This window comes from Lycium barbarum, chromosome 1 (genome assembly GCF_019175385.1).
Source record: "Lycium barbarum isolate Lr01 chromosome 1, ASM1917538v2, whole genome shotgun sequence".
Classification (NCBI taxonomy): Eukaryota; Viridiplantae; Streptophyta; class Magnoliopsida; order Solanales; family Solanaceae; genus Lycium; species Lycium barbarum.
This window is the reverse complement of record NC_083337.1, coordinates 48,762,797-48,789,750: the sequence shown is the minus strand read 5'-3', so window position 1 is coordinate 48,789,750 and position 26,954 is coordinate 48,762,797. Positions and strand designations below refer to the sequence as shown.

Genomic DNA, 26,954 nt, shown 5'->3' with positions numbered 1-26,954 from the left:
CCCTAATCCGACACCGGAAGCGTCACAATACACCACATAGCCATCTGACCCTTCTGGAAGTGTTAAGATCGGAGCTGAGGTCAACCTGCCTTTCAACTCTTGGAAGCTGCATTCACAAGCATCATTCCACTGAAATTTTGCTGATTCTGGGTTAGCTTCATCAATGGGGCTGAGATAGACGAGAACCCCTCTACGAACCTTCTGTAATAACCTGCCAACCCCAGAAAACTACGAACTTCTGTAGGCGTCGTAGGCCTTGGCTAAGTCTTCGCAGCTTCAATTTTCTGAGTGTCGACTCGAATGCCATCATTTGAGATAACATGGCCCAAAAATGTCACAGAATTCATCCAGAACTCGCACTTTGAAAATTTTGCATACAATACTCGGGTTAAAAGAATGCCAAGAACAATTCGCAAATGATCTGCATGTTCTGATTCTGTGCGAGAATACACCAGAATCTCATCAATAAATACTATCACAAATAGGTCCAAGAGAGGCCTGAATACGTTGTTCATCAAATTCTTAAACACGGCCGGAGCATTAGTCAACCCAAATGACATCACTCGGAATTCATTGTGACCATATCTCGTTCTGAAGGCCTTCTTGGGAATATCCGCTTCTCTAACTCTCACCTGATGGTAACCCGATCTCAAATCTATTTTTGAAAACCATTTGGTACCCTGTAGCTGATCAAATAAATCATCAATCCTCGGAAGAGGATATTTGTTCTTTATCGTCACTTTATTCAATTTCCTATAGTCGATACACATTCGTAGAGATCCGTCTTTCTTTCTTACAAACAAGACAGGTGCTCCCCACGGTGATGAACTGGGTCTAATAAACCCCTTTTCATGCAAGTATTTCAACTGTGCCTTTAGCTCTTTTAATTCTACCGGAGCCATTCGATAAGGAGGAATAGAAATAGGCTTGGTGTCCGGCAACACATCAATGGCGAAGTCAATCTCTCTCTCTGGAGGAAGACCTGGAAGTTCGTCTGGAAACACATCTGGGAATTCATTCACGACCGGAACTGATTGGAAAGTTGGCGGCTTTGACTCGGTGTCATGAACCCGAACTAAATGATAAATATAACCCTTGGCTATCATCTTCCTTTCCTTAAGGTAGGAAATAAACCTACCCTTCGGAGATGCTACATTACCCTTCCTGTCACGACCCAACCCCGTAGGCCGTGACTAGTGCCCGATCTGGGCACCCAAACCCATCTATCAAATGTATTCAAATATATAGCAGAAGCCGACAAGGCTATATTCCAAATTTAGATAATTTCTAGAAAATTTCGGCAGAGTTTCCTTTGTTTTACAGACTATCCAAAATAGCCCTGTACACAGCAAACACCATCAAAGGCCACACAGGGCTAACAAAGCAACGTATAAACATATGCGGACCGGCCGCCTCGGCGTATGGGATCGCCCAAACAACATATACACATAACCATACAGAAGATGAAAACAACAGAAGATATATACCAAAATATAAGCTCCGGATCAACAGGAGCACTCCCAAGTAGCGGAACAGGTGTCCTAAGCCGGTGGCGTATCAAAAGGAGCATCTGTACCTGCGGGCATGTAACGCAGCCCCCCGAAGAACAGGGGGTCAGTACGGAAAATGTACCGAGTATGTAAAGCGGAAATGCAACAAATAAAATCATAATCAAGAACAGAAGTAGAGAATGATAACTGTCAGGATCACAGTCAGAGCCGGAGGTACAAAGATATAGATAGCAGAATCATACTCGGAGTCGTAGATCTAGAATAAGACAGACGGAGCTATAGTCAGAGTCCGAAGTACAAAAGGTGAACACCTTATCCGAGACCTCAGAAAAGTAATGTCAAAGCATAGATGATGCATGCCAAGTCGTATAACATCATATAAACACATATAACGTGTCCCGGCCCTCTGATAAGGGACTCGGTGGATGAAATCATGTATAACAAAATCATATATCATATATGCAAATAGCGTGTCCCGGCCCTTTGTTAAGGGACTCGGTGGTGAAATCATGCATGTCAGAATCATGTACTGTGTATACATAACATGTCCCGGCCCTCTACTGCGGGTCTCGGTGGATAATCATCATGTGCCATCCTGGCCGCCATCCCCGTATCATTATCTCATAAACATATACAAATAACGTGTCCCGGCCCGCAAGTACGAGGGACTCGGTGGGAAATGCAGAGAAATGCGCACGAGATCATGTCCTGGCCCGGGCTCAGTTAAAAGACATACTGTGACTTGCACGAACAGAGTAATGCAGAAACATATGCATATAAGTCCAGACTTAATAGACAAACCAAATGATAAGTCTTAGGATGTACCTTTCGTAACCTGCGACGGATTATATCAAAGCAGACTCCCGAGATTGTTCGTACATAATAAATATACCATAGGGTTTGACTGAATAGTCAGAATGGTCGTTCCTTAACAAATGGGACTGTTTAAATGACAAATCATTTCAAAGGAGTCGGATATTAGTCATAGTGTGTATGGACGCCCTTTTTGGGGATGGCACGATTCATTATATCAAATCATGTTTCTAAGGTCATAGCACATATCAAAATGTAATATAGATTCATCACATTTACTATCTGACAGACGGAACAATAATCAAAGATTCTTTTAAGCACTATATAGAAATAAGACAAATAAAGCAATAGTAGGAGGTCTCGGAATCTGCGGGCCCACCTCGGGTCAATCGAGGTGGTAAACTCAAATTATGAATCATAGACCTTGTAGAGTCATTCATGAGAGTTTTAGGGTATTCCGGTTCCATTTATGAAAGTTGCATACTTATAGGTCAGTTTGGAGGCAATTTAGGAAAAATTGATTCAATCTCACTAAAGGATTTGGAGCCAATTTCAATCTCGTAATCCGAGGAGCAGGGTCGTTTCCAAGGCTCGCGTTCGAGCCTACTACGTTTAGAACATGCCAAAGAATAAAGAGCAAAGCTTTACATACCTTGGTTGCGCCTTACGCTTGCCCAATCTCAATTCCCGTTTCGTCCAAAAACTGCAAATGGTCACATTTACCAATTACTATTCATGAGACTTAAAAATTCTATTCTTAACCAATACTTGCCTATAAAAATTTGGGCAGCATCTCCCCTATACATATAGTCTCCCCGAGATTCAACTCGGCTCAAAACAACCAACAACAACCCAACAACAACATCAACAACATCAACAATCACAATATAGACTAATTAGTCCTCCTTCCGACATAGTGCAATAACTCTCATTTCCAACTTCACATTTCCAACTCAATCTCAATATTTTCACATTCATTAAGATCATTACAATACCATTCGGACGCATATCATAACATTTCTACAATATATACACAAAATATACAAAACATGCAAACTTTCCATCAAAGCCATGATTTATCAAATTCTTCTAATCTTTAACATACAAGTTCATAACACATTTCCACCTTCCAAGTTCATCCACATTAATCATAATTTACACCTTAACCACTTCTTTTTCTTAATTTCATATGATCATACTAAAACAACATACTTTCCGACAACAACTTAACAACAAATTCTTTAGCTTAAACCATTATTCTTCCATCCACTTCACAAGGCCATAACAACACAATTAACATATCAAACAAAGTTAATTCATTTTCATTTCAATTCCCATACCACACGGCCAACATCCATTTTTCCAACTTCCATCAATTTCATTCCACTTTCATTTCTAATATGAATTACACCATATCCACAACTAGAATTCAACATAAAAATTCAACTCATATTACTTACACAAAAATGCTCACATACGGCCAACTACATACATACACATCCACTTGCAAACTTCTATATTTTCATAGTTTCTACTCATTTCCATATACTACAACACAAACAAAACTTCATAACATAAAAAGAACATAAAAATTCTTACCTTTTCCAACAAGTTCTCCTTGCCACCAAAGATAGTTTCTTGCCAAAATAATTGTACTACTTTGTAGAGAATATTGAACTTGATAAGAATTCAAGAAAATTATAAGTCTTGAATCAAGGTTGAAAGCTTGGGAATTTTTTCTTTCTTTTCTCTTCCTTTTCTTTTCTCCTTTCTCTTGGCCGTTTTTCTCCTCCTTGTTTGTTCTTGATTTCACTTTTTGTTTTTCTTGAAGTTTCTTGAACCTAGCCTCCTTTATATAATTAATCACATGGAAAATTAATTAAACTCCAAGGGCTTGGGCCATTGCATGGCCGGCCACTCCCTTGTTTTGGGCTTCAAATTTTTCTTATTTTATTTTGAGCCCAATTCATTAAAATCTCGTTTTGTAATTCCCGAACAAATTTCCAAAATTCCAATTTTTGCCCCTGGCCTTCTCCAACACTTCCACACCAATATTTTTCATGAACAACCTACATATATAAGTTCAAATCCACATATGACCTTATTCCTTACAAATCGTAATTATTTCGAATTTTCCGAATATGCAAAAATACGGGGTATAACACTTCCATTCAAGCACGGGCTCTCCCGGAAATTGAAATCGAACCACTTTCAATCGGCAATCAACATTTTCATAACACGAGGCCAACCAATCCATACCCATGATTACATCGAAATCTATCATTTTTAGCTCAATCAAATCAGCTCTGGTCTGACGATCACATATCACAATGACACAATTTTTGTACACTTGCCTTGCTATCACGGGATCACCAACCGGGATGAGTACCTCAAAAGGTTTAATTGACTCGGGTTTCACCCCAATACAACCAGCAACATATGGAGTAATATAAGAGAATGTAGAACCGGGATCTATCAATGCGTACACATCACGGGAGAATATAGACAATATACCTGTAACCACATCCGGGGAGGACTCAAGATCCTGTCGTCCGGCTAAAGCATATACACGGGGCTGAGTGGCACCTGAAGTAGATGTTGCCCCTCTACCTCTACCTCGGCCTACTGACATCTGGGGAATCTGTCCTGCCGGGTGTACTGAGGAAGAACCAGCCGCTGAACCTGTGGGCTGCACTCCAACTCTACCACTCATCGACGGGCAATCTCTCATCATGTGCCCCACCTGACCACAAGTATAACAAGCGTCTGAACCCTGGCGACACTGTCCGGAATGCAATCTACCGCACTGGCTGCATCGCGGTACTGGGGGTCTCCTCTGGCTATAATCTTCCCTGATTTGGGAATCTGGGGCCCTCAAGCTCTGACCCTGTCCTGAGCGGAAGGAGCGATCAAATCTCCTACCTGCAACTCGGGGAGGTGCACTGGTCACCAACTGGCCTGAGTAACCAGAATATGTCTGCCTTGATCCCCCTCTATAACCACTACCTGCTCCCATAGATCTAGCCCTCTTGCCTTGCCTTTTTTCATTATCGCGGTCACTTCTTGGTGGTTGTTGTCGCCTCTCTAAATTCTGAGCATGGGCCTGTATTCGGGAAATATCCATCCCGTCTTGCAAGGAAGCCGTCAAACAATCTCTGAATAAATGTGGCCCTAGACCACTTAGAAATCTATGTACCCGATCTCCCATGTCGGCCACAATAGTCGGGGCATATCTAGCCAAAGAATTAAATTGCATGCTATACTCCCGGGCACTCATATTTCCTTGCCTCAGATTTAGAAACATGTCCGCTCTAGCTCGGCGGACCTCGGGTGGCAAATAGTAACGAATAAATGCATCCACGAATTCTTGACAAACCGGAGGAGGCGCATTCTCTCCTCTTAATAATACCCAGTTGTTGTACCACAAAACAGCCACATCCCGGAGTCTATAAGATGACAACTCCACGGATTCAGTTTCGGAGGCATGGACAATCTTCAATGTCCTCAACACCTCATCTATGAAACCTTGTTGTTCTTCATCCGGCTTTGACCCGAAAAACTCCGGAGGATTTAGACTCATGAAACCACGGGCTTTGGTACTTGCTGCCCGATCACTTGAACTCACATTTTGTCGTTGTGCCTGTGCGGCAACCAATTGCGTCAATAAATGGATGGCCTCGGTCATTTGTTGACCCGAAGCAACAGTTGGAGGAATTGGAGCTGGAGCTCCTCCTTGCTCTTCCACATTAGGCGGGGTAGAAGAGGTATTAGACAAGGCCTCATTGTGTGATTCGCCTTCTTTTATGTTCATCGGAGGCTCTCTTTCTACCCGCCTCTTTGCCGTGGTCTTGCCCTTTTGGGTGGCTGTGGCCTTCCCCTTTGGAAGCATTCTGAAATCATAACACGCTATTAGGGAGGATTAAATCTCGTACACAGCTCTATCGCACGATCTCATGAGAAGAAAGATGATCATTCTTCCTAAATGCCCTGTAGCCTCTTGTTTATTGATGTGACGTGCAACACATCATAAACAAGACTCTACTAGACACGGCTCGTAGACACTTCCTAGGACTGAACCACTCTGATATCACTTTTGTCACGACCCAGCTAGGGGTTATAACGGGTACCCGGGGCTAGCCACCGAGCACCACTCGTGCTACTACTCATCTTGCTCATTTAATGGTCTTTTATCGGCTTTATACTCAAATTGTAGGAAAATCATATTTTATATGGAAACATAAATACTTTTTAAATACATTTGCCTCTCGGCCATCAAAATAACATATACATACAATAGCATCTCGTGAGTCCATCTAATCCACATTGCGCATCTACGAGCCTCTACTAGAGTACTAAACATAAGGACGGGACAAGACCCCGTCATGCCCAAAGATACATATACATGAATATACACAAAAGAATCGTCATAAGCACCTCCGAACGAAGCAGTGCTTTCAATCGGCTGACAGCTACTGCTGGACTGGGTCGAGCTCTCCTCCCTGTCTACCTGTGGGCATGAACACAGCGTCCAAGGAAAACGGACGTCAGTACGAACATTGTACTGATTATGAGAGGCATAAACAAAGAAATAGAACAATGACATAAAGGAAATACCAATATGGAACATCTATATGTAACTGTCATGTATGAAAGAATTAAGTCATGTTATCTTACTCATACTCGTCATCATATTATGTATGCATAAAGTATAAGTTGCCCGTCCATATCGGATCGGTGCGATAATCATAACATTAGCCTGCGTCCAGGCCTCCTGCGTCCGGGGTATCATCTCATGTCATCCACTAGTGGTGTCTGCCCATGCCATTTGGCCATGGTGTATCGTATAGCTGCCCGCCTTAGCGGTGACTGCCCGGCCAACTAGGTGCGGTGATATATCATCATCATACATGTTCATCATAATATTCTTATCGTAACATACTCATCATAATACATGCATAAGGCTTATGAACAACCTTACTTTATCGGGGTGACGTAAGGTCGTGATCCCCCGATTTCATTATGGAGCAATTATCGACATCCTGCCTCACCTTGAAGGAACTAACATATAAGGTGATTGTGAGCAATAAATAACATCATGCCATTTTAGGATCATCATATCATATCTCTTATCTTATATTACCATTCATAGATGTAGGCTTTTAGCTTTCCGGAATATAGGAACTCATGAAGAGGAGGAAAATTATGCTATGAGATTCATGCCATTAGAAAGAAGGGACTAGCCTCACATACCTTTGACGTTTAACTAAGCTATCATTCGCTTGTTCTCCTTCGATATTGTGTTTCTACCTTCAAAAGAGAATTCGCATTTACGTTAGTTAATCGACTATAAGAACGCGCTACTTTTTGTAGAGGAAATTGGGCGGCACTTCCTTTGGTTATACTACTTTTCCCATATTCTATATCAACTACCAACATTCATAATTCAATCCAACTATCATTCAATTATGGCACTATTCACATTTTATGGCCCATTTACTACACTCTTCCATAATCCAAGTGTTTCAACGTTTTAATACTTCAATCATCATGAGAAGGTCATCAAACTTGCCTTAGATGTTGTAGGAACGAGCCTTGAGTAGCAATACTCTTCTATACCAAAAACCCTATTTCACTTCCTTTGCAATTTCTTGGTGTAGATGAACTTTGATGTGATTCTTACACTTGATTTCATGGATTTGATGTTATTGACCTTGATTTTCCTTTGGTCCTCTTGAATTCTTGTGAATGAAGTGTTTGGAGTGTTCTAGAGACTTCTTGAGTCGTGTAGATGAGAAATGAATAAATGGGCTTAGGGTCCCTTTTAATAACTCAAAACCTGATTTTTAATGAACAGTAGTCGGGTGCACAGTGGCCGTTAACCCAGTTTACGGGCCGTATTCTGGTTTACGGTCCGTCCTTCACGACCGTATTTAAGCATATCAGAAACAGAAAGGTTTGCTGGAGTCATGGTGGTTTACGGTCACAGTTTACGGGGCCGTATTTCGATTTACGACCGTATTCTGAGTCATATTTAACCATTTCATCGTTTGGCAGAAAGTTGAAGTTTTTGGAATGTTGAAGGACGATGGAAGTTTATGGTCCGTAAACCACTTTACGGGCCGTATTCTATTTTACGACCCACTGGGTCGAAGTGCAAATCTGTAACTTTCTCATTTCGAACATTCATAAATAGTCATTCTCTATTTAGTAAAACATCGCACACTCATACACTTCGTTAGTCTACTCGTTGTACGTTCACGGAGAAATTTCTGAGGTGTAACAGCGGCGCGGTGTGAGAAAATACATGCATATATATAAAGCATGCATGAGAGCCAAATAAAAGCTACGACTCTATCGGAGTGACGTAAGGTCGGTAACCTCCGATTTATGTTACGGAGCAATCATTATCGCTATATCTCACCTTGAAGGAACTACTATTATAAGGTGAGATCAACAACAATGAATAAAAATCAAGAAAATCACGAAAATAACTCAACATTCTCACATTTACATTGAAATCATAAGCTTGGGACTTTTAAACATGAAATCATCATCATCGTCGTAACCATCATAGAAACATTCTCATCTTTAGCATCGTCATTAACATTGTAAAAATATGTCCGTTGTTGTTGTCATAAAAGCTTATAGAATCATAATTCTTTGACTCGAAAAATAGGGACATTTTGGAAAACATTTATGGATTATCAAGAAAAAAGTCATGCCTTTGACTTATGAACTCTAACTTTTGGAAGTAAGGAGGTTATGAAACATATGTAAGGAATTATAACATAGGAGTTTCTAGAAATAGGATCATCATCATCACAAAACACGTTTATCTTTAGCATCATAAGAACTCCATGAATCATGAATCTCTAGCTTTTGAGAATAAGAATATTCTTGGAAAACATTTATGGATTCACATAAAGGGATCATGGAACATTTGGAAAACACCTATTGGATTCATAAGAAAGGAATCATGCCTTTAGAAGAAAGGGACTAGCCTTAACATACCTGTTCAACCACCAGTTATCCACACTTATTCGTCCAAATTCGTGAGTCTACATTTAAGAGGATTCACACAATCGTTAGACTCATCGTTATACGCTTGTCTTAGTCCTTCAATAAATCCATTTATAATCTGCCGAAATTCGGGCAGTACCTCTCCTGTTTATATGCCTAGCCCGAAATCACAATACCAAGAAAACAACACCTACAACAGCACCAACATCAACATCATCATCAATACCAAAATATTCCATAAAACATCCCACGCAATGTTTGTCCAATTTCTCAACCAACAACTTTATTATACAATCATTTCATCACTCTATCTTCGTAAATAAACCAAAAGTAATATTAATAAGGAGAGATTCATACCTTATTTTTGTTAAAACAGCGATATCTTCACTATCCACCTTGAATCCGCCACAAAACCATACTAGAATCACATCTATGCGTTTATCCGAGCTTCGATTAATACTCCGTCACTTGAAAATTGCTTACTTTTGATTCCCTCACTCCCTCTTCAAACTTTCTAGAATTTTCTGGGCAAATCTGGGCTAAAATCAAGTTAAAAAAGAGGGTTCTTACCCTTTTTATAAGGGTCAAATTCGGGTCGGGTTCACTGTAGCAGTACTATAGCAAGTCGGTTACTGTAGCACGCGTTTCTGCTTTGTCAGCCGAATTTGTAACGTCCATAATTCTCTACTCCAATGTCCTATCAACGAGCGGTTTATTGCGTTGGAAACTAAACTCGACGAAATTCATTTTAGGCTTTTGAAACACCTTAAAACTCCTAATATACCTGGAGATATATCCCTCCAAAGTTGACCCAAAATTCTATCCTTAATTCTGCCAACTTTTTCCAAATTTTCGACAAACTTATTTTCTTTGATTTGCTTGGTCCTGGAATCTTCCAAAACTCCCCCTACATGATATTTATCATTTATTATACTTGATAATGGTCATATTCTTGTGTTTTCAAGATTTGTGTTTTCAAGATTGCCCTTCCCGGTTATGACTTATGAGATCGTAATTCGTCCTTTACTTCGTTGTTACGTACTTCTCATGGCTTATACCTTCCAAAACTTCATGAAACGTCTCCAATACTCCATTATTACGGTGAAGTACGTGGCAAGCTCATGCTCTGAAAGTGCGGGGTGTAACACTTGTGCACACTCAAAATTAGAGGGCATACTTGTCAGCTGAGACCAAGTTTGATGGTCATGTTATGTTATGCCTTTATGAAATTTAGCCAAATACATTTAGAAAAGTACTATTTTGAGCTTCCACTATATTAAAAAAACCAAAAGGGGTTGAAAATAAGATCTCTACTGGAACTCAGATATTTCTCTAGATATTGTTAGAAAAATACCAGTAATTAATTCGAATTTCCCACAAGAACAAAATGTTGTGGTTTGTAGTGAAAGCAATAGAGAGAAAAAGAGAGTCTATAATTGTACATACTCTGTTTTGAAGCAGTACCACGTATTTATAATACCCTAAGAATCTATTCGCAGCAGACACAACTGTTCAATGAGACTTTTCGTAACAGACACATCTTTTAGAATGACTTTTTTTTTTCTCTGAAAAAAGTGACCTTTTCTGTGATAAGAGTGACATTTTTTTTATTTTTTATTTTTTTGGAAAAAGTAACTTCTCTATGAGCTAACCCATCAACACTAAAAGATGTTGGCCCCCTATTTCTCCTCTAGTCTGCGAGTTAACGCCTACTGGGAATACCTTAGAGCTATTTCATGACACTGCTCTTTTGACGAGTCTTCTTTCTGCCTTTCTCAACCTTTATGATGGATACAATGGTACTTATGATGGATTTGTGACCAGATGTTTCTCCTGGCGCTGCCAAGTGTTGCTGTCCCAAGCTTATGATTTTTATTTTATTTTTGGCTTAACCATCTAGTACTTGTCATTATTGGTTCCACTAATTCGTATTCACCTGAATTTAACCAAAAAATCTCAAGGATTCATGAACCGGGGTTTGAAACTCAAACGATAATGGACTCGTGATATGTGCCTAATCCACATATCACCAAGCTCTTTATCCATCGAATTATTATCTATTGAAAAACTTGGTTCATAAAATCTTGAACTTAATAAGAAAAAAAGGGAAATCCATAAATATCTTCAATGCATTTTGCATAGGCTATAGATAACCGGACCTATCACACTTTTGGAGTACATCATGGTAATATCACCATAACTACTGGAAAGCTTGCTGCATTTGTGTCTTGAAAGAAAGTTTTGAATTTGATGAAAACATGCAACTAGTTATTGTTGAATTTATTTTATAGCACTGATTGGGGCTAGAAGTATATATTTTTAGTGATGTTTCGCCTCATAGATAGATCGCCTTTTAAGTACATTTCATTCACTTTATCCTTAATATTCGTATTTTGTTGTGTAGAATACGAATTGGTGAAAACATGATGACTTGGTGCCAAAAAACGATGAAAATGGGCTTTGAAGTCTTAGTAGAGGTCCAAGACATGAAACGGGATCAAGTCTAGAACCCGAGCATCAAGCGAACATGAAGAAAATAAGAGTGAAAAATTAGGCCGAAAACACCTTGGCACGCGCGTCGTCGAATGCACCATAAGGTTCATGGAAGCAATGGGAAATTGATCCGGAAAGAGAGGAGCGAAAAAAGCGGTAAAATACACTATTGTGCTGCATGGCTCACCACAGCAGTGCAAAATGGTGGCCTGTCTTAGAATTTTGCCTCTCTGAAGTACTGGCTTGGTGCGCTGCACCACACAACTCACCAAGGCATTTTAGACCTGATTCTGACAGATTTCAATCCTCTAAAGAACTGGCTTGGTGCACCGTCCCTGACGGCACACCATAGCAATTTTCACCTGTCCGAATTTTACTTGGTTCATTAAGAGCATTTTGGTTGAGATTTAGGTGATTTTGAGTCATGACAATTATTCAGTTTGTTAGAAGCTCCATGCACACTTGAGTAATATAATATGTCCAATAATAGTTTTTATGATATTTCATGTATACTATGTTGGAATTTTCAAGAGAAAATAAAAGGAATAGGCAAAAAGGAAAGGCTAAATACATCAAAACACCCCTAAACTATACTCAAAATGTCGATATCACACTTAAACTATACAGACGACCCATTACACACCTAATATATTTTAAAGTGATATTTTTTTTCTCCTTAAAAGCTGATGTGGCACAATATTTTTTTTTTAAAAAAAAAAAGAGGCGCGTTTTAATTATATATTATTTATTTTTCCTTTTTTTTAATTGTAAAATTCAATTTTTTTTAACCCCCACCCCACCCCTCATTTTCCCCACCCACCAAATTCATCTTCATTTTTTCTTCCATCTCTATCTTCCTTCCCTCCTCCATAGCAAAGACATAAATCAAAATTTTAGATAAATTTGTTACTCCATGAAAACCTTTTGGTGGGCACAAGTTTATGAAGAAATTGCACGAACAGTCCTTCAAATGGACTGGAAGATTTTAGCTTTGATGGCTAAAATTTGTTTTTGCTATTGAAGAGCCTATTTTAACTCATAGATCCATAAATTCAATGGGGTTTGCTGAGATTTAGTGGGCACCATTGAAGCAATTCCCACCCTCACTGCCTCCCCCCCCCCCCCCGATCACTGCCGCCCCCCCCCCCCCCCCCCCTCTTTCTCATTTTGTGGGCACAAGTTTATGAAGAAATTGCACGAACAATCCTTCAAATGGACTGGATAATTCTTCTTCATTGTTGTTAAACAATGAAGAAATTGCACAAACTGCCCCTTAAATGGATTGGAGAAATTTTCTTCATTGTTATTAAACAATGAAAAAATTGCACGAACTGCCCTTCAAATGGACTGGAAAAATTGAAATTGCACGAACTGCCCTTCAAATGGACGTTTAAAAGTGATTTGGGTGATGTTAGTGATGGAGTAGTGGTTGAGGGGTTAGTGATGGAGAAGATGAAGAAGAAGAAGGGTGGCCGGGGGGGTGAGGGGTTAAGTAAATTAACTAAAAGAAAAGAAAAATAATTTAAAATTTAAAAGAAATCTGATTTGGCGCTGACGTGGTGCTGACGTGACAGGCGAGTATATTACACTTTCCATTGTGTAAGTGGTCATCAGTTTGCAGGGGGTAAATAAATTCACTTTTGAAATGTTCAGGTGTGTAATGGGTCGTTTGTATAGTTTAAGTGTGATATCGACATTTTGAGTATAGTTTAGGAGTGTTTGGATGTATTTAGGAAAAGTACTTTTCTTTCTTCTTAAAAGAAAAAAAGGACTTTTCTTTAAGAAAAAGTACTTTTCTTTCTGAAAGAGTACATTTCTTTATGAAATAATGCATCTCTTCTCAAAAGGTTGCATCATTTCAGGTTTAAGATTAAAACATCCTTATAAATAGAGGAAAATCCTGAAAATATTTCTATCCTAAGAAATACTCAAAGTACCAATATATATTCTTCCTTAAGAAAAACTGCATAAGTTTAATGACTGCAGCATTAATTCTTGAAAAGTATTTGTAAGGGACAAATAATTATCTTTGGAAAGTGATCCAAGAAAGGTACACGGCTTGAAGCATATTCAGATTTCTCGGCACAAACACATATTTTTTTCTAACATACTGTGGTGTCTCTCTCCCTCTCTCTCTCTCGCCACAACTCACACACACACACACACACACACACACACACACACATATATATATATATATATATATATATATATGAGTCTTTGGTTACACATGTACCCCATATTAATTACTATAATGATTTTAAAAGTCACATATATTAAAAAGAAATATGAGTTGTATAATAATAACTAAAGAAAAAGTGTGAATTTATAAGATGATGAATGTTGATCCTATTTGGTTAAATGAATATCAATTTCTTGTGTCTCTCTCTAGTACAGGTATTTATTTTGCCTTGAAACCAGAAAATCATATTTACTGGTTATCATTGTTGCGTAATTGCTACATAGAACTCTATGCTTCAGTTGTGACGTTAATGACCTGCGACGATTGCTGTGATTAACTTTGAATGACCTCATTGATGAGAATGCAGTTCAAGCCTAGATAGGTAGTTTTCATTGGAGCTACAGATGTGCTCATAATAGTGGTCAAAATGAGATGACAGTAGGTAGTTTAGTAAATATTTTTCACATCAAGACCTATTATATAAAATTGAACTGGTTAACCAATAAGCAAATGTTGGTTAGAGAAGGAAACTTTGGTACCTTGAGGAACTGAGTTCTGAAACTTGAAGTCCTTGCAGGAATGCTTTTGCAGAAACTCTACATGCAAAAGCTGAAGATAATAGCTTCACTGTTAAAAACCTAGATTGGCTACCAACAACAAATAGCCCTAGAAAGCTTAAATTACAAATCAAGAAAGTATTGTAGTTGCTAAACTACTTTAGGTACTCAAAAGTCTTGAACAACGAAATACTAGCCTTCATAAAATTCAATCGGAATTAGCTCCCATCTAACTGTTATAATTCACCTAAAAATGAACGCGGATATGTTTTCCGAGGGTTTCTGACTAGAGAAGAAACGATCCAAACAATAAAATAACTACGAACATCGAAGCACCTGCTCAAAGCTGAAGAAGATTAGAAGCATTTCCAATGTGGTATCTATTACTACTGATGTTGCTGCTATTGGGAGGTCTAAAGCATCCAAAAAGATGGGCCTTTTTCTTCTTTTCACTATTTCTGTTTCCAATATGGATGAAGTTCTTCAATGCAATACCTGTGTTTCTCCTGGAAAATCTGCTGCTGGCTATGCTTTTCGTTTCATCGTCCAGTTTCAGTAACATGCACTGAAGTTTTTGAACTTCCAATTGTAGCCGTACAATCTTCTCGGACCCCTTTATTGTCTGTTCTGAAACTCTCTTGCGCCTGATATTCAAGACCTCTTTTGAATCTGTTGAACTACTTCCTGCGAAAAGTGTGCTTTCTTCTGTATTCTTCATCAAATGGCCATTCAAATTCACCAGCTGCACAATCCTTAATTCAACTTCTTGTAACTGTTCTTTTGCTGCTTCAAAATCAACATGTTTGGCTTTTCTAGACTTTCTTTCCTTATCCAATTTCCTTCTCATGTTATCAACAGTCATCTGAAGACTAATCAATTTCTCTGCATCAGAGGAAAGTCGGTCCAGAATCTGTTTATTTGTTTCATGACTTGCATCAAAGGAGTTCATTGATAACTCTAACTTATCAACACCCAACTCCTTCTCCACCTCTGATTCTGTTGGAGGATGATCGCTCCTCCACTCCAAATTTCTAAATTTATTGTATCCTATACTTCCCTCCGTTGGACAATTTGCCCGTTCCTTTAAGTCCTTAACACTTCTATTGGGGGTACCTTCCTCTGTGGTTTCCCATAGCCGAAGCATCCGATCATCTTCTCTGTCAGAGCCAGAAGAAACTCTTCTTCTAACTATTTGCAGTGAACCATCAGAAACATGATCAAGTGGTATATCTTTCATCAGTATCCTGTTTTTGACATCAAAGGATTTGGATTTCATCTTTCGCCTATTATGACCATCACCATACTCATTCCTAGGACTCCACCTTTCTGCATGCTCCTCTTTTTCTAGATCAAAGCTATGATGAGATTTTAACACCTCAACTTCACTTCCAGCACTGTCTCGCCCAATCTTGTTGCATGAAGATACCTGTAAAATAGGCTTGTTCCTCTTTTTCACTACTTTTTCAACTTCTTTAATCCTGGCCCTGAGCTCCTGCAGATCTAGAATGTCTTTTGTCATGACAGGTTGATCTTCTATCAGCTTTTCAAATCTACTTTCATCTAGATGAACCTCAACGTCAACACACTGCAAATATATGTAGGAGGAAGAAATTTCAACAAGAAAATTGCAGCTGATAGAAAATTCTCCCCTTTTCATGTCTAGGTAGAAAACAAATGACAAAAACAGCTGGGAATGATCTTCATATATTTCGGCCTTATTTTTAAATTAAGGTCCATACAATATACTTACAAGTTAATTAGGCAATATCAAACCAGTGTACTATTAACACTTTTGAACTAGATATCCTTTCAGAATCTAGATGCAGGTCATGAGACCAAGTCAAGAAACAAATCAGTCTAGCCCTAGGAAATACGACACACTGGAAATTGTTCTGAGAGAATGAATCCTCAAGAGGAAGATTTCAAATAAAATCCTGACTAGCAATAGTATTTAAAGTAATAGAAAACTAAGAATAGTTCCAATCAAATCACTGATTGATGCTCTAAGCAAAGGTCATGTAAACACGCAAAAGGCTTGAGTTACATTCAGGCCCATGTTGCTGTAAGCAGCATAATAAAGAAACATGTATATTTTTTTGATAAGGAAAAATTACAACATTTAAAATAAAGAAACACGTATATCACTTATTATTAGAAAGTACATTACCTTTGATTCCTGAGAGCTAGCTAGCTTAAGCCTCGTCTGGAGGAGCGCATTATGCTCAAGTGATACCACATCATGCCTTAAAGAGGCTATTACAGGAGCATATGCATATAATTGTGACTTCCACTCTCCAATTTCACTCTCCATTAAATTGATTTTTACTTTCATCTGTTCAATCTCCAAATTTTTGGAAGCATTTTCTCTCTCGAGTCTCCCATAAACCTCAGTTAACTCATCCATCTTGTTTTCCAGTAATGCTTCTCGAGTGGAGGAAATCTGGAAATCAAAATAAAATGTTGCTGCCTCTGCCTCCCATAGTCCAAACTCATACTCTTTCTCTTCGAGCTCTGAACTTAGGCAGTCTTCTCTGATTCGTCGCTCTTCAATTTCTTCATGCAATATAACTAATTCACCCACCAAATTCATGTTCGCTTCTCGAAGGCATTGAATTTCCCTGTTCTGAGTGGTATTCTCTCTCGATATTTCAAATATCTTCTTTTCTAGATCTTCATTCATCTTAGAGGATCCTAGACAGTCGGTCTTTAGTTCATCCAAAGCCCTACGCAATTCTGAGTTCAATCTTTCAGATACTTTAAACTTCTGTTCTGCTTCCAAAAGACCTATTTCCTGCTTACCCAGAATCTCTTTCCCAGTAGACATTTCCAGCTTTAGATGATCATTAGATTCCGTGACCTCATGTAGCTCCTTTCCTAACCTTTCAACTGATTTCTTCAGGTGTAGGTTTTCAGTTTCCTTCATTTCCAGCTTCCCAATCAATACAACTATTTCCTTCTCAAAGTCAATGATAACACTATGAAGTTTGCGCATATCCTCATATGTTGACTTTAGCTCAGTAGTTCGTTCACTACCATAACTCTTCAAAATTGTAGAGAAGTTACCCAGCGCCATTGTCTCAAGTAGAAAAACATCATTTTCCTGCTCCAGTATCCATTTCTCCTCCTTGATCTCTGAGATTTTTGTCAGCAATGTTTCGTTCTGATGAAGTACTTGAGAGTATTTCTTTTGTAATTCAAGGTAAGCTGTCTGCAACTCACCATGCTTGACACAGAGAGTCTGAACCTCCGCCTCATGTATGGCATTTAGTTGACTGCGGCTGCTCATTTCTGATTGCAATTTCTTGTTCATCTCTAGTAGACCATGGTTGTCTTTCTGCACTGTAACCAGCCTCTCTGCCACGATATTAAGCTCCTCCTCTACAAATTTCTTCATTGACTCCAATTCCAGGCCCTCTGATTTCAGCTGTGCAATTAGAGATAGAAGAGTTGAGTTTTCAATCAGCAACTGTTGCTTATCAAACTCGTACATTCTAAGTGAACATTTCAGATCCTCAATACTGCCCAAAATATAATGCAGGAAAGTTTGTTCTTTTTCCACCGTATCTTTAGAAACAAAGTCAGAATCATTTTCAAGGGCCTTGAAAACTTGATATATCCCCATTCTCAACCTTTCAATTTCATCTACCAAAAGTTCTGCTTCAACCTGCTGTTCAACACTCTCATTCTCTAACTCTGATACCAGTTTGTCAGACAATTTTGATGTCTCAATGTGTTTCTGACACTCAATCAACAGAGAATAATTCTTCTCTTCCATATCTTGTATAAAATTCTGCAGGATGAAAATTTCAAACTGAGATTTTAAAGCTTTGTCAAGTTCTTCTTCAAATTCTTTCTTCCTCCACTTACTCTCTTCCTGTAGGTGATGGATATGGTTTTCCATATAAATTAACCGGGTCTCGCTCTGATGTGTAAAGTTAGTCCTTTCTTGTTTCTCCATTTCAACAAAAACTCTAAGCTCTTCAAGTTGTAGCTGTTCTGCTTGTTTCTCCTTCTCTAGGCAAGCATACTTCTCTTCCAATCCCATTACTCTTGTCTCCGGGCATTCAAGTCGCCGTTCAACATTTTTCAACTGAACTGCTAGGTGACCTCTTTCAGCAAGAACATTGGAATTCTCATTCTTCAACAATTGACATATCTCTTCTAAACCATTCGCCTTTTCCGTTAGATCTACAAGTTCAACTTTTGCACCCAAAAGAGAGTTCTCAAGCATAGCATTTTTCTCTAGGAGTTTCTGCATGTCCTCGGTTATGATTTGCAACTGAGAGAGCAAAGCGGCTTTCTCAGCAACAAGAGTAGATTTTTCTTCATTGAGAATTTGACAAGACTCTTGCAATGCTCTCGTCTTTTGTTGTGATCCCTGCAACTCACCATTTACATCAGAGAGGAAACTCTCTAGAACAGCCTTCTTATTCAAAAGTTCATCCGTGTTCTGCAAATTCTTGAGGAGGATTTGTTTCTCGCTTTTGGTGTTCTCACAGATTATCCTGAGCTTGGAGTTTTCTTCCTGCAAGCCCTTTATTGAAGAGTCAATACATTCAGGGTTTATACCTGCAGCCTTCACTTGCTCTACTAAAGCCTGGTAGTTCCTGTTCAGGTCCTTGATTTCCTCTTTCAAACATGCAATCTCTTTTTGAAGGTTGTCACTTAGTCCAACTTCTTGTGCAACCGCCTCTTCAAGTTTCACCTTCATCTTCCTCAAGCTAAGGATTTCATTCTCCAGATTCTCTATCGAATTGCTTGAGGAAAATTTCTGTTCATTCAGGCTATCGTTTTCATCCTTCACTCGCTTCAGTTCACCTTCCAAACTATTTTTGCATGTTTCCACTTCCTTCAACAGCTCAAGACTATTTTTGAGCTCCATGGCCAGAGCTCTCTGCTCTTCTTGCGATTGACGGTGCAAATGTTGCAGAGCCTGAAGGGTGGCTTCAACTTGTGCATGGCTTAAGTGCTCATTTTGCAAATCAACTTGATGTTTCTGTAACTCCCTCTGCTTCTTAGAGAGTTCTTGATCTTTCATTGCAAGCTTCTTTGCCAAATGATCTACCTCTAGGTACAATGAATGCTTTGATATCTCCAGCACAACACACTTGTCTTCAGTATCTTTAAGCTTTGCAGCTCCTATTGAAAGCTCACCATTAAGGCGCTTTATATCCTCTTGGGCACGAGCTAGTTCATTCTCAAGGATGGATATTCTATCCAAACAGAGTTTATAGTCGCGAGCAGCAGCTTCTTTCTCCTCACTGTGTTTCATCAGAACAATTTTCAGTTTCTTGATCTCAGCTTCAGCTCTATCAGCTATATCCCTAAGCAGTCCGGATTCTTCCTGAGCCACCAAGAGTTTTTCCTCTAGGTCAGATATGTTTACCGTGCTTTGCTTATATTCATGAAGGATAACATCTTTTTCAGACTCAAACTTAGAGATCTCATTCCTAAGATTCTGAGCTTCGGTTTCCTCCTTAATTGCTCTCGTATTTAGTTCTTTTGTGTCTTCAAGTGCTTGAGAAGCCGTAACTACCAGATTAGATATCCTATCCAGACACTTCTTGTGTTTGCTCAAACCAGCATCTCGTTCAGCCTCTAATTTGATAAGGGATTCCTTCATCTTCTGAACTTCATTTTCAGCTCTGCTAGCTTGTTCACTGAAATTCACAGAGTCCTTCTGTGCACTACTGAGCTCCCTCTCTGCAGCAGATAACTGTTCCAGGCATTGCTGATACCGAATGAAGGTAGCTTCTTTTTCTGCTTGCATATCAGCAAGGGTTTCTTTCAGGTTTTGAACTTCAGCTTCAGCATGACCGACGTGCTCCGACTCAACGAGGATCTTGGACTTGAGATTCTCATTCTCATTTGACAATTCAGATACTTGATTTTGCAAACATTTTTCCTTTTCTTGTGTGTTTCCGTTCAATCCTTTACTCAATTTTCCTTCGAGGAACTTTGTGTTCTTCAGCATTTCCTCTCCTGACCCAAGCATCTCAAGTAACTGCTTTAAACCCCACTTGCTTGTTTCCTTATTAGAATAACCAGCATGAGATCCAATCTTCGTTGCAGCATGTACACTAGATGGTATTAAACCCAGTGCAGGCTGATGAAACTCATGTGTATCAGACGAATCTTCAGCCAGTAGAAAAGGTGGTTGGTCAGGAAATGCCTCTGACATGGTTTTTTGGGCCTGCCTGAGCTCGCCAATTACATGATCATATCTTTCCACTAGTGCCTGATATGCCCTATAGAACTCCTCAACTAGCTTCATTAGTTCAGGCCTTTTCTTGTAATACATTTCAGCCCTTCTTGCAAATGAATCTGCATCTTCTTCAATGAGCTTGATCATTGCCTTTACTTTAGCATCCATTTCTGTTGAAATAAGATGTAAGACCACTTAAGTTCCTCCGATAAGATTTTAGAAAAGAGAAAAAAAAGTGCATAACAAGAAACTTATAGATAATTTTCCAACTACTACAAATAGAAGACCATATATTGAGATATTCAATGTTGTGCTAACTATCGTGGCATTAAACATGAGTCATACAATGAACTTTTGGGAAAGAGTGATAGAGTGGAGACTTAGGGAGACCATTAAAGTGACAGAGATCCTGTTTGAATTTATGGCTGGTAGATCTACAACGGAGGTCATAGTATTATTAGAAGATTTATGAAAACTTATTAGGAGGAGGAGGACCTACACTAGGTGTTGATTGATCTAGAGAGAGCATACCATACAGTGTCAATAAAAGTCCTTTGGTGTTGTTGAAAAGAAGGGAATTCAAATTAAATATATGGAATGCCATAAAGGATATTTATAAGGGAGCTATAACCAGTTTGAGAACAACGGTAAGAAATACAAAGGAGTTTCTCGTGACCGTGCATCTACACCAGCGTTCGACACTGAACCCGCATGGCTTTTTCTCCAATATCTTTCCTACTCTTTCTTTCCACAGATCTCTAAGTAAACATGAAACATATCAATTGAACAAATAAAAAACTTAATTGAAGTCTCTAATAATAAATAACAAAAACTGTCTTTCTTTTTAGTTAATAAATTTTAAAGTAAACCTATACATGCCCTTTTTCGTAATCTGACGCTTAAATTATTTTTGAAAAGATTAGCTAAACACAAAGTACTTTTGTAATACTAACAACTTCTCAAATGTTTGGCCAAACTCAATTTATGCAACTCCAAAGTACTTTTACCAAAAAGGATTTCTCAAAATAAACAGATCCTGAAAGAGTGGCCAATTGAAAGTTTAGGAGACAAAAGCGCGCTTCACAAATGTTTGGCCAAACTCAAATTTATGCAGCTCCAAAGTAATTTTACCGAAAAGCACCTTTCAAAATAAGCAGATTGGGAAGCTTGACAAACATGCTCTAAGGAAAGGTTTTAGGAGAAGTAGGAGTGTCTGGAAATGGAATAGAAGGTAAGGTGTTCTTGCACAGGGACCAAGCAGAAACAGATGGTACTCATAGCACTAATCTATAGTCAGGGAGGTTGGACTGTAATAGAAGTAGCTGGCTCTAAGTCAAGTATGTTGGTTTAGGCGGGTTGCATTTTTTGGCAGAAAGATAGAGAGATATGCAAATGGCAAGGACGGAAGTACCATAAGGGTGGAAAATTTATAATAGACCCTTGTGGACCGGCCCTTCCCCGGACCCCGCGCATAGCGGGAGCTTAGTGCACCGGGCTGCCCTTTTACTTTTTGATGAAGCCGGGCTGCCCTTTTACTATCAATCACATCAAGAACCAGAGCCCCAATGTTTAAGTGGTCTTAACAATGACCAGCAAAAATGAATTTGATGAACCAACAGCGAACCTGCCAAGACCAGAAAAGTAACCCCATAACATCTCAATGCCAGTCTCTTGTGGAGTCAGAGTAGCAATTCCTTTATTAATTATGCATTGAAACAATTTCTCCTGTCTAGAGAATTTCCTATCTAAGTTCCGGTTTTTTACATTAACCCCCTAAGACCAGATATTTTGAAGATCGGTGCGTGCAACTGCCTCTCAATTCGTTGGTAAGTGAAACTGCCTCTGAATTCACTCTAATCACTCAAATGTGAAACCCAAGATTTTCAGGAACCATTCCAAGGGAATTCCTTATCTGCAGAGGATTTTTAAGAAATAATTGTCACAATAGTTCATTGAACAAAACAGACCCTAATGAATGAAGCTGAACTCACCAAAATCAATTTAATTATATGGTTTCTAGTTCGGCAAAAAGGACAGCAAGAAATCTGAGACACAAAGCAGAGTATCTAGCCTTCGATCACAATTTATGTAATGCCGAGACGAGAAGAAAAGGCAACCACGAAAAAGAGTAACCGCTCCAGATATGAGTATCAACTTAATTAACCAACTTCTCTGATAGTCTAAAGTAAAGATCTAACTTATAAGGTAATGGAACAACAAATCTATGCATATTCAATCATCGGACCTTCTTATTGGCGAACAAATCATACCACATGATGGTAATCGACTCAAAGTACAAATTGCACACACATTTTATACACTTGTGGACACAGAGAACACTTATAAATATCTTGGTTCAAGCATATTCTTATGAAAACAGGCATGAATCAAGATCAAGGCAAGCCTTCAATCACTGACATTCTATTCCTTCCCACTAAAAGGTCAAAATATATGTTTTCCTAACACTCATAGATGTACCGAGGCAGACAAGCAGAAGAAGAGATACTACTTTTCTCAATTCATTTGAATGATATAGGTAATAAGAACTCCTTTTATCCATGATTATTAGTAGCCAGCTTCTTGACAATCAAGTAAGAGCTAAGAGAATATATATTCCAAGTTATGACAGATTACTAGGACATAACAAAGATTGATAGATTTGCTGCATAGGCAAGTCAATCCGATGGATAATCCCAATGTGTGGTGCTGGGGCCTGGGAAATAGTGGAGTGTTCTCTGTGAAGTCTTTTTATGAGAAACTTTTGGTTACGGAGGAGGTTGATTTCCCATGTAATGCAATATGGGTTCCAAGTGTGCCGAGGAAGGTGTGTTTCTTCACTTGGCTAGCCACTAGAGAGGTGATTTTGACGGCGGAAAATCTTAGAAAGAGGAAGATTGTTTGCGTCAGTTGGTGTTACATATGCAAGGAGACGGGGGAGGACGTGGACCATCTTCTTCAATATTGCGGGTTTACCATGAGATTGTGGTGGGATATGTTTAGGTGGTTCCGCACTCCTTGGACAATGCCAAGAACTGTGAGAGAGTTGGTGGTCATTTGGAAGAGCGGGAGAAGAAGGGCTTGGAGCGTGGTTCCGCTTGCATGTAGAAAGTCTAGAATGAGAGAAACAAGAGAGCTTTTGAAGGAGTAGAGTCAAGTTTTTCTCAGTTGAGTAGTCTCCCGCTCCCTTCTTTTCTTTTGGTGTAAACAGAAAGTTCCGTGTTATATAGAGGATTGGGTGGAATTTGTAGAGAATCGTCTTTTGTAGATTCTTTACCTTTTGGTATATCCCTTGTATACGGCCTTTTTTGGCCATGATTATGAATGAAAATACTTTTACTTGATCAAAAAAAAGAAATAACTCCTTTACATACTTTGAGCCGAGGGTCTCTCGGAAACAGCCATCCTACCTTGGTAGGAGTAAGGTCTGCGTACATTCTACCCTCCCCAGACCCCAAGATGTGGGATTTCACTGGGTTGTTGTTGTTGTACATACTTTAAGACAAAAATAAACCCCATGGATAAAGCCAGAATACATTTCCTCACAGTCGTTAAAGTGACCAAACTTCACTATTGACTACAATTCAAAGATAAATTCTGCCATTGATTAATATATATATATATATATTTGTACCTAATTTTTAGAACTATGCATAGTAAATTAGGTCTTCAACGGTGACACAAGTTAGATCTACCCCTCTTCTTGCTATAAGCTGTTTCATTGGTTCCGTAAAATGTAATTCTTTTCTACTCTTCAAATAGTTCCATTTACTGCTCATATCACTACAATCCTCAGCCAAGATAGTGGTCCAACGTTCTCTGGTGATCACATATTTCCATTTTTAACATCAATGGGTCTTCATACACACAACAGAACATACATTGTCAGTGCAATGCAGTATTACCAAGTTTTGATAAAACCAGAAGACACCATTAATCCGAGCAAAAGCTTAACATCCAAATGACAAGAATCATATTCAAACAAAGCCGTAAACCAAGTGGAAATCTCCTCACCAGTAAGATTTTCTTGAAGCCATTTTGAGTTTTTTGGAATATGGCTATCCCACCACCAAGAGTACAAGCGCCTCGTTTCAGGATGTAGCAAGGTTGCCATGACTCCAGCAAAGAACAAAACGGCAACAGGTTTTGTCCTTGCAAAATCCTGGTCTTTATACCACTACAAGAAATTATGCATCCACGCCAGTATACAGAATTTTATATTGCTCAACTATCAATGTCTTACAGCTTCGTTTCTCTCACCTAGGAAACAGAATAGCATAAAATATGATAGAAATAAGAAAAAAAAAATTGAAGCAATAAACGATCAAGACCTGAAAACTATGACCCATGGATAATAATATCAACGGGCTGATTCTCAGATGGTCGCTCAACTAATAGTTATTATCTGAGAAAGTCACCCTTCTTCTTGATTCCAATTTTTTTTTAACAAAGAAAGTGACTTTTTGAGATAATAACTACTCCCTCTGTTTCAATTTATGTGAACCTATTTCCTTTTTAGTCCGTGCCAAAAAAAATGACCTCTTTTCATGTTTGGAAATAATTTACCTTTATGCAATGATTTATCACCACAAAAAATATATGTGTCTCATTTTACAAAAGTTCAAAAGTCTTCTCTTTTTTCTTAAACTCTATGCCAAGTCAAATAGGTTCAGATAAATTGAAATGGAGGGATTAGTTGAGTGATCATTTGAGAAATCTAACTCTAACATCAATATAGCTTTGGACCATACCTGTTGTGCTTCTGTACTAGGTATGGACCACCTAAGATGCGGTAATTCTTTAATGCAGAAGGTTTGAAAGCTAATAAGCTGCAATCAGGAAAATGCCAAATATATGCAAGTCTTATCAATATGGCCCAGAATAATACTGTGTCAAGATAGAAATGGTACTATTAGCATGCACATCATAACATCGCAATTGACAATAAGCATCACATTCAGAACAAGAAAGAGAAACTTGTAAAAAAGGAATCTTTACATCGAAACTTCAGAAAGAAAAAGAATGAAGTGAAGGATAAACGTATATCAAATGATTAATGACATCCGAATATCCGTGTTTTTTCTGAAAGATATAGAAGAATTGGTGTGAATCAATTCTACATTAGAGAAAGACTGTGGGCGATAACACAAATCAAGAAACATCTAGAACAAACAGTTTAAGGCTTCACATACTTGTCAAGTAGTAAAATGAGAGTGCAAAGGATGCTTAACTATCAACATTTACAAAGGAAAGCCAGCGAATTTGTAAATGGACGTGAACAAAAAGCACAAAAGGTCAATCAGTTGATAATGTAAATCAAACAAAGAAATCTGGTGTAAAATGTATTAAAAAATTATGATTGATAAGCAGGACTTGGAATATATCGATCAGTTCCCATCAAGAAATAAAATGGACATTGACTAAGACAAATTAAAGCAAATGGAAAATGAAAACAAAAAACAAACAAGGATCTTAATAGAACAATTAATAGAAGCTTACCAAAGTACTGAATCTGATTAGCAGCCGTGATTGTGAAAACCACTCAGCTGCTTCATTTTCTGTCAACCCATATTGCCTCTCTCTCTCTCTCTCTCTCTCTCTCCCTCTCTGGCTTCAATGGCAAATCTGCATTTTTATTTCTGCAGTGTCAATGTGACAAAAACTCTTAAAGCGGAGACAATGTGAAAGACACTAAATGCAGGTTTGAATGGTCTTCAGTCTTCACTATACAATGTACATATATCCCGGGATATACACGTTGTAAATTCGGAAAAGGCTAACCTATCGAAAAACTCATAAATACCCTTTTTCCACCTTTTGGTCTAAAAATATTCTTCCATCCACATCCACCTTTTAGGTCTAAAAATATTCTTAAGGTTTGTTTTTGGCTCAAATATACCCCTCAAACTAACAAGTTAAAATTAACTCTTTTAAAAAGCCAAATGACATTTTGTAATTGGTCAATAATAAAATTCCGTAATTTAAAAAAAAATCCAGATTTAAAAAAAAATTGCCAATAATAAAGCCAGTAATTTAAAATTCCAGATTTAAAAAAAAACTGTCAATAATAAAATTCTGTAATTTACATATTTTTTAAAAAAAAAAAATTGTGTGGAAACTTTAGGTTTAAGTGTTTTATTTTTTAAGATTTTGATTCAAGCGTGTTATTTTTTTAA

The 26,954-nt window shown here is 38.4% G+C and overlaps 1 protein-coding gene across 3 annotated transcripts; it reads right to left on the bottom strand.

The window, feature by feature from the left end:
- Window positions 1-14,536: 14,536 nt before the first annotated feature.
- Window positions 14,537-26,505, bottom strand: LOC132635420 (protein NETWORKED 1A-like). Of its 3 annotated transcripts, XM_060351822.1 has the most exons (6): window positions 26,278-26,505; window positions 25,530-25,607; window positions 24,793-25,038; window positions 22,406-22,693; window positions 16,744-20,951; window positions 14,537-16,161 (listed from the first exon to the last, which is right to left on the bottom strand). In XM_060351822.1, exons 5-6 carry the CDS (start codon window positions 20,947-20,949, stop codon window positions 14,917-14,919), a joined length of 5,451 nt encoding a protein of 1,816 aa, XP_060207805.1. In that variant the 5' UTR covers window positions 20,950-20,951; window positions 22,406-22,693; window positions 24,793-25,038; window positions 25,530-25,607; window positions 26,278-26,505; the 3' UTR covers window positions 14,537-14,916. The 3 variants fall into 3 exon arrangements, with proteins under 3 accessions (XP_060207805.1, XP_060207796.1, XP_060207788.1); XM_060351813.1 differs by lacking the exon at window positions 22,406-22,693 and having other exon boundaries at window positions 25,530-25,665; XM_060351805.1 differs by lacking the exon at window positions 22,406-22,693.
- Between the last annotated feature and the right edge of the window lie 449 nt (window positions 26,506-26,954).